Source organism: Andrographis paniculata, unplaced genomic scaffold, assembly GCF_009805555.1.
Source record: "Andrographis paniculata isolate CXL003 unplaced genomic scaffold, ASM980555v1 Contig35END, whole genome shotgun sequence".
In the NCBI taxonomy this organism is placed as follows: domain Eukaryota; kingdom Viridiplantae; phylum Streptophyta; class Magnoliopsida; order Lamiales; family Acanthaceae; genus Andrographis; species Andrographis paniculata.
Genome location: NW_026137568.1, coordinates 1,107,164 through 1,126,866, shown reverse-complemented (window position 1 = coordinate 1,126,866; position 19,703 = coordinate 1,107,164). Strand labels below are relative to the sequence as shown.

The following is a 19,703-nucleotide window of genomic DNA, read 5'->3' as shown; positions in this document are numbered from 1 at the left end:
AATTATTCCTTTCTCATCAAACAGTGCTTAAAACTTTTGTATATTAATATATAAAAAAATTAATATTTTAATACTACTTTTGTATTTTTTATAAGAATAGAATTGAGATTTTATAAATTAATCTTATAAATAGATGAAAGCTGATCAGTAAAATATGTGACCTATGATTGGTGTAAAAATAAATTTATGACTGAATAAAATAATAATTTTTTTTTATAATAAAACATATATAGAAATGACAAAAAGTAAATACAATTTTTTACTTATAAAAAATGAAAAATACTTATAAACCACAACAAAAAAATAAATAAATAATGGGTATACTGCTAAACTATAGAAGTTATCATTTTAACCATCTCAATAAATATTGGTAAATTATAGTAGTATATTGTAAGTTGTAAACTTTTTAATATAAATAAACAAAACAATTTAAATAAAAATTATTGTATAATTCATTATTGTATTAACTAAAATCTCCATAAAAACTTTCTGATTTTGTCCATAAGGACTAATAATTTTTTTTTTTTTTTTTACTTAGATTAAAACATAAATCTTTGTCCAACAAAGATACTCAAACAATTTTTTTTTTTATTTTTCATTTTTTATTTTTATGTACTTCCCCCGATTCAAAATAATAGTCCAATTTTCATTTTTGGTTTTCACATTTTTACAAAATTAGGCATTTTAGTCTTTCAAAAACACTTTTACACTCCTATCAATATAATAATATTATTCTTTAATTTTCGTGCTCATCCCAAATGTCACTATTGTTTTGGAATGAAGAAATATTAAAATTTTGATTTAAATGACATCCAGAGTATTTTTATAGTTACCTCAAACTTTAAATATAAATATAAATAAATAAAGCATCATACTCTCCCCGTCCGTCTCAAGGGGTCATATTTATCTTTTGCGTCGTTGTACTTAACATTAAAAATATTCTTATATTTGTATAATTTTTTGTCCTTCTATTAGTATTATAAGACACTAAATGAAAGTATTTTTGTAAATGTTTTTAATTTATATTGCATTTTGATATAATAATTAATATTCAAATATCAATATTCTGACACCAATTGAACAGAGGTAGTATATCAATCTATATATACACACACATACATACCTCAAGCTCCTCCACAACTCCCAACAAAGCAACAATCTTTCTGAAATCCATCCCTTTCTCCTCTGTATCACCACCTCCCTACACACCCTATCACACAAATACACACACATTATACATACAATACATATAGACATACAACAATTATATATATTAAATATAATCCATTCTACCTCAAAATTCTTGTCAAAGAAAAAATGGGAAATGGAGGCCATGAAAACCATGGGAGTATGAAGGTGCAAGTTCCTGCAACAAAGCCATTTCTTGAATCCCTAACCTCATCTCTCAAGGAGACATTCTTCCCTGATGATCCCTTCAACCAATTCAAGAATCAATCAGCATCAAGGAAGTTTGTCCTTTTCTTACAGTACTTTGTGCCGATACTCGAATGGGCGCCGCGCTACACTTTCGACCTCTTCAAAGCCGACTTCATAGCCGGAATCACCATTGCCAGCCTTGCGGTGCCTCAGGGCATCAGCTACGCCGGCTTGGCCAGCTTGCCTCCTGTCATCGGCCTCTGTATGTATTCACTTCATAGTTGTCTATTTCGAATAGCCATTAACATCTAAAATCCTATAGCAGGAAAACAACTCGCTACAAGAAAATATTATTTTTGTAACGAGATTTTTTCGTCTTTAAATTCACTTTTTCCGTTACTAATGATATTAGAGACGAAATTAACGATGAAATTACGTTTGCTACGTGATCTTTAGGGACGAAATTTTGTTACAAATATATTATTTTTTTTGTAGTGACTATTTAAAATTTTGAAAATATAAGAACAATAAGTATATGAGAAATCTATAAATTAATCTTCTAATTGTCATTCAATTTAAGAAAATTGCAAAATTATATAATCATAGATCATAGATAGTTATATAAGTAAACTCAAAATTTGACAAATAATTTTTTATTTATTTATTTTCTTTTTCACCATCTTCACTGTTGGTCTTGTATTATGAAAGTTTTTCCTCTTCTTTATTTTTGTTTATTTTTTCAATTGTATATTTGTCGCATTGCACTGATATTCTTATTTTTTTTAGAGTTAGAAGTAACTATAATATATTATAATACAATAGTATAAAATTTATCTTTACCAAATAACAAATACCAATTCTGTGAGGACTATGGTGTCAGGACTATAGACACAAGAATTTAGAAAGAGTATAATTAGTAAATATTTAAAAATATATTAATGAAAATAATTATATTATAATAAAAATAATTATAAATTAAGATTAACATAATTTATTAGTCTAATTAAAATTTTAAAAAATATAAATTAAAAAAACTTAAAAAAATGAAATTAAAGTATATAATTTTTTTTTTTTAAAAAATGGCAAAATAAATAGAAACAGACAAATAGGACTAAAGGAGTATAAGTATTATATTGTAAAATCTATATACTCCCTCAGTCCATAACAAATTATCTATTTTTTCATTTTAGTCCGTCCCATAATAAAATATCCATTTCATTTTTTTAGTAACTGTATTAATGTTACAAAAATCCTTACAACTTACAGTATATTACACAAATGTCATTACAAATTAAGGTTATTTTAGTCGTTTCTATTTTATTCATACTACATCCTAATATAATACTAATATTTTTAAAACTACGTGCAAAAGACAAACGGATACCTAATTATGGAACGAAGGAAGTATTATATACTATTTCCGCCCACAAAAAACATGTTCATATGTAAAATACAAAGAAAATTAGTATATTTTTTTTTGTGGACAGAGGGAGTAATAAATATTAGTATAACAATATTATTTAATTTAAAAAATGCTTGACTCCGCCTATGCTATATCGCAGAGCAGTGGTAGACCGTTATTAGCGCACTATTGACAACTATGATTCGCCACAAACACATCAATAAACATGAAATTAATTTTCTATTTTCCATGAAAGTAGAAAGAAAGAACCTTTTTCTTGAAACCTTTGTAATGAATGTGTGCAGACTCAAGCTTTGTGCCACCATTTGTGTACGCAATGTTGGGGAGTTCGAAGGATTTAGCCGTCGGGACAGTGGCCGTTCCGTCGCTTCTGATAACGTCAATGCTGGGGAAGGAGGTCAGCCCTCATCAGGACACTAAGCTGTATGTGCAGCTGGTTCTTACAGCAACTTTCTTTGCCGGTGTCTTCCAGGCTGCTTTAGGCTTTTTAAGGTTAATCCTCACTGTCCGAATTTAGATTTGAAGATTTTTCTATCGGCGTTTTTAGTGACCCCGTTTTCGGATTTTTATGTAGGCTCGGTTTCATTGTCGACTTTCTGTCCCATGCAACCATCGTCGGGTTTATGGGAGGCGCCGCCACGGTGGTTTGTTTGCAGCAACTTAAGGGCATTCTTGGACTGGTGCATTTCACTCACAAGGCTGACCTGGTTTCGGCTATGAAATCGATATTTACCCAAATGCATATGGTAAGTACTTAAGAAGATAAAACTATCTGTCCTATGGGCCTATATATAGCTATATTTTAAACTGAATATTTAAAATATTTCAACAATAGACTGTTAGTGCGTTGAATGATATCATTCGACACTCTACTGACAACACATACACAAATCCGGAATAAATAAACAAACAACAAATAATTTAAATTAATATAATACAAATGCCGCTGACAGTACATAACAATAGCAACCAAAGTACATGAGTCGTGACATCATTGATCTCAGCATATATTAGATATTGACAGTGCTCAGTCACAGTTTATATTAATATAATACAATGTAATATACAAAAAGACATCACGTACAATAGTCCACACATCACATATCATAGCTCACATATATAAAATGCTCCTTCCGGCCTAATTCAAGTTATTATTTTTATCATTTTTGTCATTTTAAAGTATCACTTTTTTATTTTATAAAAAGTATTCATATACTAATACCAAATACTCTTAATTTTTACATAAATTACAAAATACCATTATACATGTAAAAAAAAAAAATTATATACTTTAATTAACTAATAAATTAATATTATTTCTTAATCTAATACAAAATCCCAAAAGGCCCGTTTGATTTAGGACGGAGGGAGTATATTATTTCAACGACAATTTATATGTTGTGTATATAATTACAATCTATTGACTGGGGCTAATCAGTGTTTAACCACAATCAGTACCATAATCAGTCCAATATATAATTTTTGTTGAATATATCCACACTGAAGAAATATGGGATCTCTCTAGGTTTATAAGGGTGAAGACCGCTTCACCTATCACCAATTGGTTTTAGATTGGAAGCTCGGATCCCTTTTTAACAATTTTTTATTTTTTATTTTTTATAATATGTACTCCCTCCGTCCCAAATACAGTGTAATATTTTCAAAATAGGAAATAATTAATTATATTTAATCTCTACCCCCCAAACTTTATCTCATCTAATCACCCAAATATATATATATTTTTTTCTCTCCATCACATCACCTAGTTTCTGAATTATCTTATTTAATACCACCCACATAAAAATAAATTCATGCCCAAAACAAAAGTTGCATCTTGTTTGGGACGGAGGGAGTAACATTTATGATGATGAATGCAGTGGAGATGGGAAAGTGTGGTACTGGGCTGTGGTTTCCTCTTCTTTCTCCTCATTACCAAATACTACGTAAGTATTCTGCAACATTTATTTTCTTTATGCACATACTTCATGAATACATACCTCGTACCTCATAGCATACACCATTGTTGCTAAGTGAACTTGTAAATTTACAGAGCAGGAAAAAACCAGTATTCTTCTGGGCTAATGCATTGGCTCCTCTCGTATCCGTTATCTTCGGAAGCATTCTTGTTTATCTAACGCACGCCGACAGACACGGCATCGAAATCGTAAGATGTGTAATAAAAATAGGCAGAAGAGTATATGTAATAAGTACAAGCAAAGATACCTTAAAGTTAACAACTTATCTGTTTTTTTCAGATTGGGCACCTTAAGAAAGGTCTGAATCCCCCATCAATAATGGAGCTCGAGTCGACATTTAAATCAGCTCATCTCTCGATAGCCATCAAGACAGGGCTCATCACCGGCCTCATCGCTCTCGCTGTAAGTAGCAATGAAAATCTTTTCCTCCAAAAATGGCGCACTACAAAAAAGTATCTAATTAATTACAAAATTTTTAACTACGAAATATTTTTGTAATAAAACGTGTTGATTAGCAACAAAAATTAATTTTATCGCTAAAAATAAATTATTTGCTAGAAAATTCTATTTTCATAAAAGGGATTGTAGCTACAAAATTATTATTCATAACTAAAAATATTTGGCTAAAAAAATTATGCATATTTTGTTGCTAAAATTATTTTTTATATATTTTATTTTTATAGCAAAGAATCATATTTTCATAGCTATTAATTTTCTCTTTAACTTTCATTACAAAAAAAAAAAATTAATTTTCATTACGAAAGTCATATTTATCGCCAAAAATCTTTACTAACGTGGTATAGGTGATGAAATGAGTTTCGGTACAAAAGTTTTTGTAGCTAAATTTCAATATTTTTTTAGTGGCAGTAAGACGTCGATGATAAATGTTAGCTTTAACTACACAGGAGGGGATAGCTGTAGGAAGAAGCTTTGCCGTGTTCAAAAATTACCACATAGACGGAAACAAAGAGATGATAGCTATAGGAATGATGAACATAGCAGGTTCTTGCACGTCTTGTTACCTAACCACAGGGCCATTCTCGAGGACGGCGGTGAACTTCAACGCAGGATGCAAGACGGCAGTTTCTAACATTGTAATGGCGACGGCAGTGATGATAACCTTGCTGTTCCTTACGCCTTTATTCCATTACACGCCCCTCGTCGTCCTGTCTGCTATTATCATGACTGCCATGATCAGCATCATCGACTATAGCGCCGCTGTCCACCTTTGGACAGTCGACAAGTTCGACTTCGTTGTCTGCATAAGTGCATACATAGGAGTTGTCTTTGGAAGCGTGGAGACTGGAATAGTGGTCGCGGTATGCGCACAATAGCAATCGAAATTGCAACTCCCTACCAAGTTTTTGATATTTTTACTTACCAGAGAAAATTGCAAAAAAATATTCTATTATCATTTTTGTTCCGTATTTATTAGTAAAATATATCTTACATGTTAACAAAAATCGCTATTTCTATCTTTTAGATGGCTACTTTTGCAAATATATAAGATATATTTTGCCATGAGATAAGTATATGACAAAAGTGATAATAAGGTAAACATGCGACATATTTTTTGCAATTTTTTCTTACTTATGATAAGTAGTTGTATTTTGTGACAGGTGGCGTTATCCCTTTTGCGGGTACTTTTGTTTGTGGCGAGGCCACGAACATCAGCCATGGGAAGTTTACCTAATTCCGTGGCGTATAGAAACATCGAGCAGTACAAAAATGCGAGTCCCATTCCGGGAATTCTTATCCTACACATCGATGCTCCGATCTATTTTGCCAATGCTAACTACTTGAGAGAAAGGTACCTACATCGATATTCAAGTTGTTATTGAAGTCACTCTTCTGAGTCGATTTTACTGTCCTCAGGATCTTGAGATGGATAAATGAAGAGGAAGAAAAACTGAAAGAGTCGACGAACAACGACTTGCAATACATTATACTAGACATGACTGGTGAGTGCTCAAGTGAAATTATACCTTAAAATTCAATATTGTCCATCAGGAGCCGACAATCCTGTCTTTGTATAAGGTCTGGTTTGGCCTAATTTGTTTATTAAAGATTTTAAATTCAAATATATTTTCAAATATTTTTTAATAAATTGAACAAGTTTAAGTTTTACAAAAAAGTTATTTTGGTCTATCGGCAAGCTATGTATTTATATATTTATATATAATTTCTTATATCTAATATATACACATATTACATTTTTAATTGTTTATAATTCATAAAAAATTATATTTGGTGATCATAAAAAAATTAGTTTATTTTAATTGACTTATTATATATAATAAATAGTTGTATTTTTATTTTTTTTTACAAATATTAAGTTTGAAAATTTAAAAATTAAAAAAATATTATACAGGTTTTTAAATATAGGCTCGTAGACCAAGTTTTAGATATATATTTTAATAGGCCGATAGTCCAGAGTCAAACTTTAATTTTATAAAATAAGCCTGATCTATTTAATCAAAGTTTGGCCTGACCTAGTCTATTTTCCACCCCTATTAATTAAAATTTTTAACTGAACAACAGCTGTGGGAAGCATCGACACTAGTGGAATCAGCATGCTAGAAGAGATCAATAGAATCGTCGAAAAAAGATGCATGAAGGTATGTATGTTGTTGAAATATTTTAGATATTTAATTTTAGATTTAAATTTGAGTTTATCGAGTCTCTTTTATATTGTCTATCAGCTTGTGTTAGCCAACCCTGGAGCAGAAGTAATGAAGAAACTAGACAAATCGAACTTCCTCGGCGCAATCGGGAATGAATGGATCCACCTGACTGTTGGAGAAGCTGTAAATGCCTGCAAGTTTACGATGGTTCAAACAAGTGGACCAAAAACTAAGGCAGCCATTGAAATCGAAGCTACAGATGATCATGTTTAAGCTAAATGCAAAATGCCCCTAAATCGGCATTACGTATGTATTTTTATCGTCTCTCTCCGAAGGAGAATTTTTCTTAATTCTAATTCCTCTGCTGAATCTCCCATCACAAACGGAAAACTCAAATTCGTTGACACTAACCAAATCAATTTGACTGAAAACGGTAGCGATTTTCGCGTTGGAAGATCTGTCCGGGCAAAGAGTTCAAATCATAATCCGTCCTCAACGAGCTCAAACGAGCTAAGCTTGCGAACTATTAGTTTGCTTTACAGCTTTAAGACGACGTACTTTTCAATAGTATTGTGTATATATATATATATATCTATATATACAAGACCGTCTCGGATTTTTTTTAGGCTCTGAGCGAAAATAAATTATAGGTTCTACAAAATATAATTAAAATGTATTTTCAAAATAATATGACTGATTGACGTTGATTGAACAAGAGGTTAAACGTGACCGTCTGAATAATATCAATTTGAGAAAAGAAGATGAAAGACGTATGTTCGAAAATTCAAAAAGCGAGAAAGATTGAAGTAAAGTGAAAGAGATAAGAGATAATGTAAAGCAAGTTTAGTCTGAGTTGGTGAATGCAACGCAACAAGGTGTAAGGTAAAGAAGTGTAAAAAAAAAAAAAGTATTTGATTAGAACTTAAAATCTAATAATAATAATAATAGATAATATTTTAAAATATGGACCTAGAGTCTGAACAGTTGCTCACCCTACTCCTCCTCCTGTAAACCGCCCCTTATATATATTTGTATTTGATGACCTAATAAAAAATAAAATAAAAAAGATATGAGAGTGTCTTTGATTTGCTTTTTAAGTCAAAATTATCACTATTTAGTTTATATATTTTTAATAAAAAAATATTTATCTATTTATTTAAAATTGTTACATCAAAATATTATTTAAATGATACAAAGTACAAATCAAAATCTAACAAGCCTTCTGAGTAAAAACATTGAACCAAGCAAAACAACTAACAAACACAGTTGAATTAATTGCCCAAATAGATTTGACCATTTCTTTGTACGGTCCAAAAGCTAATGAATTTTGTCTTCTCATTTTCTTTTTCTTTTTACTATTTAATTCTTATGTATTTCTATAAAAACAAATAATTTATTCTTAAAATAATAAGTTTAATTATTGTTTAAAACAAATTTAAAACACAAACATAAACCAGAGTAAATAAAACAAGGGTATTATATATTTATATGAATTATAATTTATATCATCTCATCTAATTTTCATTTTTTAAATATATACATATTTCTTATATATATATATATATATGCATTCCAAACTTTAAGGTTTATTGGCTGTAATTTAAATTAATATATTTTTATTATTATATAATTCGAATGAGTTTTAACAAAAATATACTCCCTTCGTACCAATACAATAGTCTTATTTACCATTTTTGTCCGTCTCAAAACAATAGTCTTATCACCATAAATAACTATATCATCGTAAAACTACCCTTATTTTTTCATTTTTATTACACAATTGCCACTACTTTTTACACTGATACACTCACAAGGGTAAAAAAATCTTTTATCTATATTTTTTTACCAACTATTAATATAATATCAATATTTTTTAAATTCTATGTTCAACCCAATTAAAACTCTATTTATAGGATGGAGAGAGTATTATTTATTCAATAAAAATAATAAAAATCAACAAAAGCATTCTAAAGGACAACAAAAACATACAATTATTAATATATTTTTTTAATAATATTTTCATAATTTTCTAGATTTGACGACAAAAATATCTTAAATAATACATATTAAATTAACAAATTAAACACACTTTTATAAGACACAAAAGTAAATTATTAGTTCTTTAAAAATACACACTTAGAATTGAAAATGGAAAAAAGTTTCACTTTATGTTTGTTTTGTATTTTGGTCTAACTTTTTTTTATATGACATATAGATAATATAAAAATAATTAATGCAGATAGTAAATTAAATTTTTTTTTTTGGAAAAATATGTTGAAAATTCTTTGGTAAAGTAACAAACCCTCTCCTGAGTTTTTCTGGTACCTAATTATTAATATTTTATAAACATATACTCATTCTCACTTGCAGTTGTATGTTCACTTGATCCGAAATAGTTTTAATAAAATTAAATAATAATTGTTAATTTTTTTTATACAGTAAAAGAAAATACAAAATTTAATGATTTTTTACTTTAAAAATAAAATAAAAATAAATTTTTATGACAATTAAAAAAATGATTATAGGCTTAAACTATAGAAAAAAATATTGCTTTTTAATAACAAAATATATTGCATTTAATTACTCTTCAAATCAAAACAAAATTTAAATATAAATCAAACACACACTAATACATTTTAATACTAATAAATTATTTATTACAGTAGTGCACTTTATATTACTCTCTCCGTCCCACATATCATGTTCACGTTGTCGTTTATGTCCGTCTCATATACCATGTCATTTTCTTTTTTTGGAAAATGATTACACACTTTAATCTCATTTTAAACTTTTTAATTTTTTTTAAATTTTAATTAAACTAATTAGTTATCTTAATCTTAATTTATAATTATTTATATTATCGGATAATTATTTTCACTAATACATTCTTAATTATCTACTAATTATACCCCTCCTAAAATACTGTATCTACAGTGTAGCAGACACGATATCTGGGATAGTATTATTAAGGTTTGATATGATGGGAATATTTAGCTGTTGAGCACCAACGGAATATTTCCTTATTTATTTATTTATTTATTTATTTTTACCAATAGATGAGATCATGAGATGTGTTTTTAATGATTTTTAGCCTGCTCATAATTTTCTGGCAATCGACTTTAAAATATATAATTAGAAATGTCTTAATAAGTTGACTTTGTTCGATTGGTCAATTTTTGTTAAGTTTTTTTTTTTTTTTTTTTTTTTCCCTTAATGTTGCATTGGGTAATTTTTAATTCGTTTTGACCATGTTCACTCAGCTGCTTTTCTTCTCATAAAATATGAGGTTTTTTTTAATTGTAATTTAAAATTGACATAAAATAAGTATTGATTACAATGTATTTTTATTAAAAATTATACCAATGAAATAATGTTTATTTTAATTTATAATTGTAAAAGAAAAAAAAAAGGCAAAGTTGAATAAATTTTAATCCAGCTCCTTGTAATGTGTCCGGAAGCTGACACGCCTGGCGTTTAGGCCATGCCTGCGCTAAGGCCCAAACCAATTGTTCTCTGTGTGCAACACGCTCGAGATATACCATACAGTATGGAGAATCATGCTGAACACGTACATGCACCAAGACATATGTCATTAATCAGCCATACAAGATAGAGATTGACACATATAGGACGGATTATGGCCGAGAATCTGGATAGGAATGTCAACCCTTGACACCCTTGTGACTTAGATTGACATACCTTTACTTGGCTTTAAAATGAGGACTTGTTTGAATATATATATATATACATATACATATTTTTTGATATCGCATAAATTTGTAATCGCTACTTATTGAGTGTTCCGGATAAACATTCGGTCGAATATAATATCTTGCAAACTAGACCTGAGAAGACAAGTCATACTAAGCGAATACTAAGCAAACTATATGTGGTAGATGGATTTGAAGACGTCGGGGTTTAAACCTATGATCTCACGGTCACGAACTCACCCATGCAACCATCAGGCCATTTCTTGCGAAATAAATTATCATATTCATTGTGGTCACTAGAAGTATGATTGTTTTTTATCATTTTAATTTGTCCATGAGAAATGTATCTATGTTATATATAATAGAAAAACATAATAATTCCCTAAAAATTTTTCGAAAAATTCATTCTATCCATTTAAAGCATTGCCATGGGCGGATAGCAAATATATATATATATTTGTGTGTTTTATATTTAACCTAATTTAATAAGAAAAATATATTACCAAATATGGAACAATTACAATTTTTCAAAGAAAAGTATAAAAATATTTCTATCCCTACGACAAAAGTTTTGAGCAAACTTTTCAATGATGGCAAATTAATGATTATAACATGGCGGTTATACAAATTTGTATTTTTTCATTTTAAAAACAAAATCTAGACACAAATGATATGTGCAACGGAATCAAATGCAAGATCTTAAAGTTTACTGTATTCAAATATTGGCGTTTGCTCTTAGTTTGCATGATGAACATATTACAGAAAAGTCTGTGCAGAATAAAACGAAACAACCAGCACACCGAAGTTTGTTGATCCAGTTCGACACTCAACCGGCCTACGACTGAGATACCAATTCAGGGCAATTCCACTATGAATAAAGTAGAAACAAAATACAAAAATTTCTCACACAAACTCCATAAATCTCAAGCCACAAACACTCAACTAAAATGCATTGGTTTTCCTACCACATGTAAGTGCACATTCATTCACAAAAACAAGCATGCAAGGTCGCAACCTCCGTTGGTTTGTGCTTTTAGATAGGACGAGGGTGTAGGCCGCTTCACCTTTTCCATCTTCAACTCTTCTTGGAATTTCCCTTTGTACTAAACAAACACTTGACAATTTGTCGAGACAGCAGACTGTTAGAACACTTTTAAGATGTCATCTTCAACTCCACGAACCAATAACTTTGAGCATATTTTTCACTAAAAAACATGCACAATCGTATTAAATTTTTGTCTCTCAACACATGGACAAACCTCTCTACAAATCTCCTCTCTTATAATATCATGTGGAGAAGAATACAATATGGTTCTCGACTCCTTCTCATAATTTATCTCCAAAATGATAATGAAAAGCTTGACCAAAACAAGTTTAGGAAGTATGTATATATATAATATACAACTCTTCTTTTGGACAATAAAAAATCGACACCGCAGGCTTCTAATGGGCCAAACAAATTTAGACATATCCTAAGATATGTATCTTGCCATAAGAGATGAATTTTGACATGTCCATTTCAACATAAATATCTTAGGAAAAGTTGAGAGTCAAATTATACTTCTTTTGGAACGAGAGTGAGATTTTTCCTTCTTTCATATTTGACTTTCTATTTGCATGCAACATCGTGAAAAATTTCATTTTGCCTTTTGTTGCCGTAGGACTATGAAATAGATATTTTGTCTGATCTTTGATGTTTTTTTTTGTCCAAAACATCATGTCTCGAACCAAGACCTTGAGCAGAGAATAATAATTAGCGAATAATCAAGAGGTGCATTAATAAAAATAATTATTAATAACAAATAATTATAAATTAAAATAATTAAATAATTTAATTATGATTAAAAATTATAAATTAGTATAAAATTTAGAATGTCATTAAAATTTTAAATTTTTTTTCAACTATAAAAAGAAACAAATTATGTAGGGCAAATTGAGTAATATACAGTATGATCAGTATTTACTACAAAATAAAATAAATATTTTTTTTGTTTAAACAATAAAAAATGGTAAAATATATATTTACAAGTGTAGACGAAGGAGGTAAGGAAAAATTTAAAAAATAATGTAGTAAACATTATAGTGAATATGATGAAGACGAATTATGTATTCATTTATTTATATTAATACCCCTTATATTTTAATAAAAATGCACAAAAATATCCTGTGTTTTGTTTATTGCGCGAAACTATTTGTGTTAATGTAAAATTTGCATGAAATACTCTCCCTATCCAAAATTGATGTTCTGTTATAAATAAAGACCTAAATTACGCAAATTTTATATAAATATAAAATATGATAAATAATTTTTTGAATAAAATAAATAAATAATTAATTCTTCATTTTATATTTTTTAAAGACAAATTGTTACATGATTTTTACAAAAATTGTAAAAATAAATTATTGATCAATTATTTATTTATTTATTTTATTAAAAAAAATTATTTAAGATATTTTTTATTTTTATAAAAACTTGCATAATTTAGGTCTTTATTTAGAACTGAACATCAGTTTTCAACAACGGGGGTGTTTCATATAAATTTTACATTAACACGAGAGGATTTCACGCAATAAAGAAAACACAGGGTGTTTTATGTATTTTTACTAAAAACAAACGAGTGTTATATAATTTACCTTTATATAAAAACACATATAAGTATTAGGTGCACTTTTAATATTTATTTTTTATTTTTATATTTTTCTACACCGTTTTAGATAAAGAAAGGACCAAAATACTACCAAACAAAAAACAAACAAAAGAATTTGTAAATCACGAATATTTATAATGTACTTGTTTTTTTTCTTTCTTTTTTTCTGTCCTGATATATTCCTACCAAACAAGTGATCTGACTTCTACAAGTTTCCACATACAACTTGTATTAAATTTAATAGTAATTTTTTTAGTATTATTGACCTATTAAATATTTATTATTTATTGTTATTATTTTTTCTAGGTAATACAAGTCATACGTCACTTTATCTGACTTCATATCACACGTTAATGGAAAGAAGGTCCCTGGATCTCAACACCCCAAAGGTTATTGATCGTCAAGATGCTGAGGTCCCCGGAGTTCTTAAGTTGTAGCCAGATAAAAGGTTAAATGGATCGAGGGTTATTAGAGTAATGTTTTGTTCACTTTTTTTTAAAATATTATTGTATTATATGAGTATTTGTTTCCATTTTAACGAATACTTTTAAATTTTTAATTTTAATTTAAAAATAAATTAAATTAAAGAAGCATAGATATCGTTCAACCACACATTTAGTATAGTTCACACACAACAGCCAAAATCATTAAGAATAAAATAGGTTATTATGTCCTAATCACATCTTGGACTATGTTTAAAATAAATAAATAAATAAATAAATAATAATAATAATAATAATAATAATAATAATAATAATAATAATAATAATAATAATAATAAATTGCTAAAAAATTACATGCAGTTGGTGAAATTTAAACTTGGTCAGCTGACCAATCACATTGCTTAATATGTGCCCAAATAAATAAATATAGATAGAGAGTTTCAAATATTATTTATTTCATTGTATTTTGACAATATTTTAAAAATGATAAATTTTTTATTGAAAAAATTAGTTTAACATAATATAATTATATATCGGGAAAAAATCAATTTTAGTCTCAATATAATCAAAATTTATCAATTTTGGTTATAATATAAAACACTCATCAATTTTAGTTTTATTTAAACAATTTCAATCATAACAAAATAAATTGTTTAAAAATTGATCAAAATTATGATCCTAAAATTGATGAATTTTTTTATATTGAAACAATTTTAGCTACGTTGAGAACAAAATTGATTTTTTCCCTTGTGTTTAATTTCATAATTTAAATTGAAAATAAAATTTGACTAATATATACTAGATGTCGCATATTTAAAAAAAAATATATATATATTATAATTCAATGTCTATATATTCATTTACAACATATATTTTTATTTTAAAGTCTTATTTATTTATTTATTTATTTTTTATATATATATGCTCAGCCAAACAAATGTATCTTTGCCAAAAAGAGTGGGTATTTGTAGTTTATATGGAGTAGGATATATAGGCTAAAATATATTTACAGTATCAAAAAATTGGACTATCCTTGTCTGTAAAAAAAATCAAAGTTTTAATACAAATTGATTATTTTTTACTAAAAAATTGCAAAAAAAAATATACGAAATTATTTTCATAGAATTTTGCTGGTGACTTTTTAAAAATTAATGATATTTATGTGATAATAAATTATATAATAATACCATTCATTTAAATTCAAATATTGAAAATGTATTTATATCATATTAAATATTTTTTTTAAAATATCATTATTGTCAAAAACACCAAAAAAAAAAAAAAAAAAAAAAAAACCTAACAACCTTTTGATAATTTTATTAATATATATAATCAGTGTATGAGAGAGGGGCAGTACGTAGTCTTGGAAGTTTCGCATCGTTTACTTTGTCAATGCATGCAAGAAGTTGTTGCACTACAGCACTAGCTTTTTATTTTTATACTCCCTCCATCCACCCTAATACGGGTGTATTAATGTAGACACAAGAATTTAGATAAAATATAATTAGTAAATAATTAAGAAGTATATTAGTAAAAATAATTATTATTTAGTAAAAATAATTATAGATTAAGATTAAAATAAGTAAATAATTTAATTAAAATTAAGAAAATTATAAAATTTAAAATGCTATTAAAGTGTATAATTATATTTCTAAAAATAAAAAGGATAAAGTTACGTGGGACATACGAAAATAAAAAATATAGACAAATTATGTGGAAGGAGAGAGTATTATTTTTTAAATATTAATTTTTAAAAAAATATATATATTATACAAAATATCATTATCTAACAATGAAAGTAACTGTTGTGGATTTTCATATTATAAAAAAATATTAAAAAAAATCATAATCATTATTGATAAACAATTAATAAATAAAAACAAGAGAGATAACATTGGTTGATCGAATTTTGGGAAATTCCAAATTCTCAACCAACAATGATTTTGTTCCCAATTGCAAGAAAATTTAAAATTATTACAGATAAGGCCGCCGTAGCCATGGCCAGCCAGCCTGTGTTTCTTCTATAATTAATTAATTAATTAATTAATATAATTATTCTTTTAGATTTTGACCACGAGCAATTTATAATTATATTTGTATACCCTCTATCTACCCAAAAATAATTTTTTCTTTTTTTTTTTTTTAAATAAAACATCAATAAAAGAGAATTTCAGTAATAGGGGACATTTTGTAAGGGTGAGCAAAATATCCGAAATTCAAAAATTTAATCTAAACTAAATCGAAATTTAAAATTTGGTTCTGATTTTTCGGATTAGTTCAAATTGAATTTTTGACAAATTTCGGATTTTTGGAACGGATCGGATCGGTATACTTAAAATCCGAACCAATCCAAAATCCGAAATATAATATCTTAATATTTTTTTTATTATATATATTTAATATTTTATTAGAAAATATTATATTTTAATATAAAAAACTCAAAATTATTAATTATATTTTAATATATTTACTTTTATATATTATATATATATATTTAATATTATAAAATAATAATAAAATATAAAAGAAACTTACAAATTAAAAAGATAATTAAAAATATTTAGAATTTCGAATTTTTCGGTTTGGTTCGGATTTTTTAGTTCGAATTTTGGATTTTCGGATTTCGATTAGTTCGGTTCAGTTCGGATTAATTTTTATTTTTGAATTTTCGGATCGGTTCGAATTTAGCAAAATCTAAACTGAAAATCCGAGTTGTCACCCCTAAGATTTTGTATATAAGCTATTTTTAATTTTTAATTTTTAATTTTTACATTTATGCTATTTACATTCAATAATTTAATTATTTCTATTATGATTTAGTGTATTATTTTAATTTTTATGTAGTGATATATATATATATATATATGGGCGGGTGGGATTTAATTATATTATAATAGTATATTCGAGAAGACGAAGAAGAAGAAGAGGTCTGGAAACCCTAATTAAATTAAGTATTTTGTTTGTGTTTCTTGTATTTGTATAATAACAAAGTGTGACACTGACTGATGCATCATTATTTTATTTTATTTCTAATTTAATAAAAAAAAATAATAATAATACTATAATTAATTAACTAATTAAATACTACAACCGTGTTTCTGGTGGGGCATGAGGTAACCCTCATCAATAAGTCATGACAAAAAAATATAGATATGCATGGCCGCGAGTTGTTTGATATTAATACTGAATATGTGACTATTTTTTTAGTTTATTTTTATTTACTCCCTCCATCCACACATAAATACAATTACGCTGCCATGTTTATGAAATAATAAAATTTTGGTGTAAAAGTAATGATGTGATGTAAAGTAAGAGTATTTACGAAAAGAGATGAGGTATTTCATGAAATGTTTACTTTGTAATTGGACGTCCCAAAATAGAAATATGTATATTTTTTAGCTGGATGGATAGAGTATTTTTTATATTATAATAATTTAAATGCAATTTTTATTTTTTATTTTTGTAAATATATAGAAAATATGCATAGTAAAAAAGGTAAAAACAAAATTAGAAGATATTTATCTTTACATTTTAAAAGTAAATTCGCATAAATTAATTTATATTGTATGTATTAATTAAGTACTCCAATGTTAATAGATATATATTTACATGGGAATATTAACGTTCTTATTAGTTCTAAACATATGCCCAATTCAATTTGAAGGAAAGAATTAGTGATATCGGAAGTTTGAAGTTATGGTCACAAATTTACCCCATATATAATGGCGCGGGTAATTAGTGATATCGGAAGTTTGAAGTTATGGTCACAAATTTACCCCATATATAATGGCACGGGTAATGTTATTTCACCGAGGAGTTTAGAGGGTTTCGTTGAGATTAAAAATCAGATGTTTTTATCATTTTAACCATAAGGTAAAAATATATTTTTTGATATATTTAATCAAAATGAGAAAATTGACTTTGTAAGGAGTGATCAAATACAACCAAAAAAATGATTCATATATTCAATGTTTTTATCATTTTAACCATAATGGATGGTAAAAATATATATTTTTTGATGTATTTAATCAAAATGAAAAAATTGACTTTGTAAGGATCGATGGAATCCAATTAGAAAAATGATCCAGATATATTTAACACTCGAAGTAACAACCGGGACGACGGCTCGGGAGCCCTCCAAGTCCCTATGTGGCTCCGCCACTCACTACAAGAAAAAATTATTTTTGTAATAAAACTTTTTTGTCTCTAAATCTATTTTTTCCGTTACTAATGACATTAGAGATGGAAATAGGAATGGAATTACGCTAGCTACGTAAACTTTAGGGACGGAATTCCGTTACAAATATATTATTTTTTTGTAGTGACTACTCACACCGTTAGATTTTTTTTACGGGACAATATATATGGTATATATTATTAGCATGTATTGTGAATTATATATTATATTTTTTTTCATACCATTTGATAGCTAGAAATTGCATGCATTAAATGTTTATATTATATGCGATATTTGAGTGAATTTGATTGGATTCTACCTAATTTATATGCGTATTATTTATTTGGTGTGTGCAGAGAGCAAATGTCAAATTTGACGTAATTGACAGAAAAAGTAAAGAAAAATTGAGATTTGCATCACCTAGTTAGTCATGCTATGACTAACTAAGCTTTATTGGAAATTTAATTAAAGGCCCAAAAGCCCAACTACAAAATAATTATGGCAAAAATTAAATAAAAATAGGGGATCACACACATAAGGAAGGAGAGAACAACCAAAACAGATATACACAAGAGCAGTAGACTGACATACTCATAGATCGCCCAAGAGCAAATAGATTTCCCCTCCCACTATGACTTTATCTTTATCTTTTGTTCTTTATTATTTGATTATGGAGTTGATACTTTTCTGGTTTGGGAGTTGATAATATTTTGGTTCTTTTGTTTTGGAGATTCTTAATTTTCTTTATATAAGTTCATTCTGATTATCAATATTTGTCTAATTCTGAGAATAACGTTTGTGATTGTTAGATTGATTGAATATTTTAGTACCGATATTTGAATTAGTCTGATAATCTAAAGTCAATTCAGATAGGATATCCGTAATTGTATTCGCACTTGAATAGGTGAAAACTGAGCTGAATAGTTCCTTCCCGGGGGTTAGACAATCAAATCTAATTGCTCCTCTTAGGTACTAATTATTTTGAATTGGGTTTTTCTAGATTAGAATGCGATTAGACAATATCTCTTAATGGGTGTACCTAGGTTTATTTGCTTAATTAGGGGTAGTTAACGGTCCTACCTTGATTACTTACACTGTAAGGAAAAATTGGTTGTCAGAACTTGTTGATAACTATAACCAATTTATTGATACTTTAATAAAAATTAACTTTATTGAATCAATGATAAAACACAAGTGTCATGACTGCATCATCCTTTGAGCCAGACATCCCCTTGATAGCCAGTTCCCTTTAATTTAATTGCTTTATTATTTTATTTTCATTAGATAATAAAAGAAAATTCTCCCTTTTATTTACTACATTAGAA

The 19,703-nt window shown here is 27.5% G+C and overlaps 1 protein-coding gene across 1 annotated transcript; it reads left to right on the top strand.

Moving 5' to 3' along the window:
- The first annotated feature begins 1,200 nt into the window (after positions 1 to 1,200).
- LOC127249014 (sulfate transporter 3.1-like) lies at positions 1,201 to 7,879 on the top strand. The gene is made up of 11 exons (XM_051271607.1): positions 1,201 to 1,639; positions 3,085 to 3,292; positions 3,375 to 3,546; positions 4,678 to 4,743; positions 4,851 to 4,964; positions 5,056 to 5,178; positions 5,682 to 6,095; positions 6,396 to 6,586; positions 6,652 to 6,737; positions 7,318 to 7,394; positions 7,479 to 7,879. Exons 1-11 carry the CDS (start codon positions 1,318 to 1,320, stop codon positions 7,671 to 7,673), a joined length of 1,968 nt encoding a protein of 655 aa, XP_051127564.1. The 5' UTR covers positions 1,201 to 1,317; the 3' UTR covers positions 7,674 to 7,879.
- The last annotated feature ends 11,824 nt before the right edge of the window (positions 7,880 to 19,703 follow it).

What these genes read in the sequence shown, in the direction of transcription:
- LOC127249014 (XM_051271607.1), top strand. Translation starts at nt 1,318, where the DNA reads ATGGGAAATGGAGGCCATGAAAACCATGGGAGTATGAAGGTGCAAGTT. An exon ending in GCTGCTTTAGGCTTTTTAAG is followed by an intron (nt 3,293 to 3,374) that starts GTTAATCCTCAC and finishes ATTTTTATGTAG; the next exon opens with GCTCGGTTTCATTGTCGACT. An exon ending in CATTATACTAGACATGACTG is followed by an intron (nt 6,738 to 7,317) that starts GTGAGTGCTCAA and finishes ACTGAACAACAG; the next exon opens with CTGTGGGAAGCATCGACACT.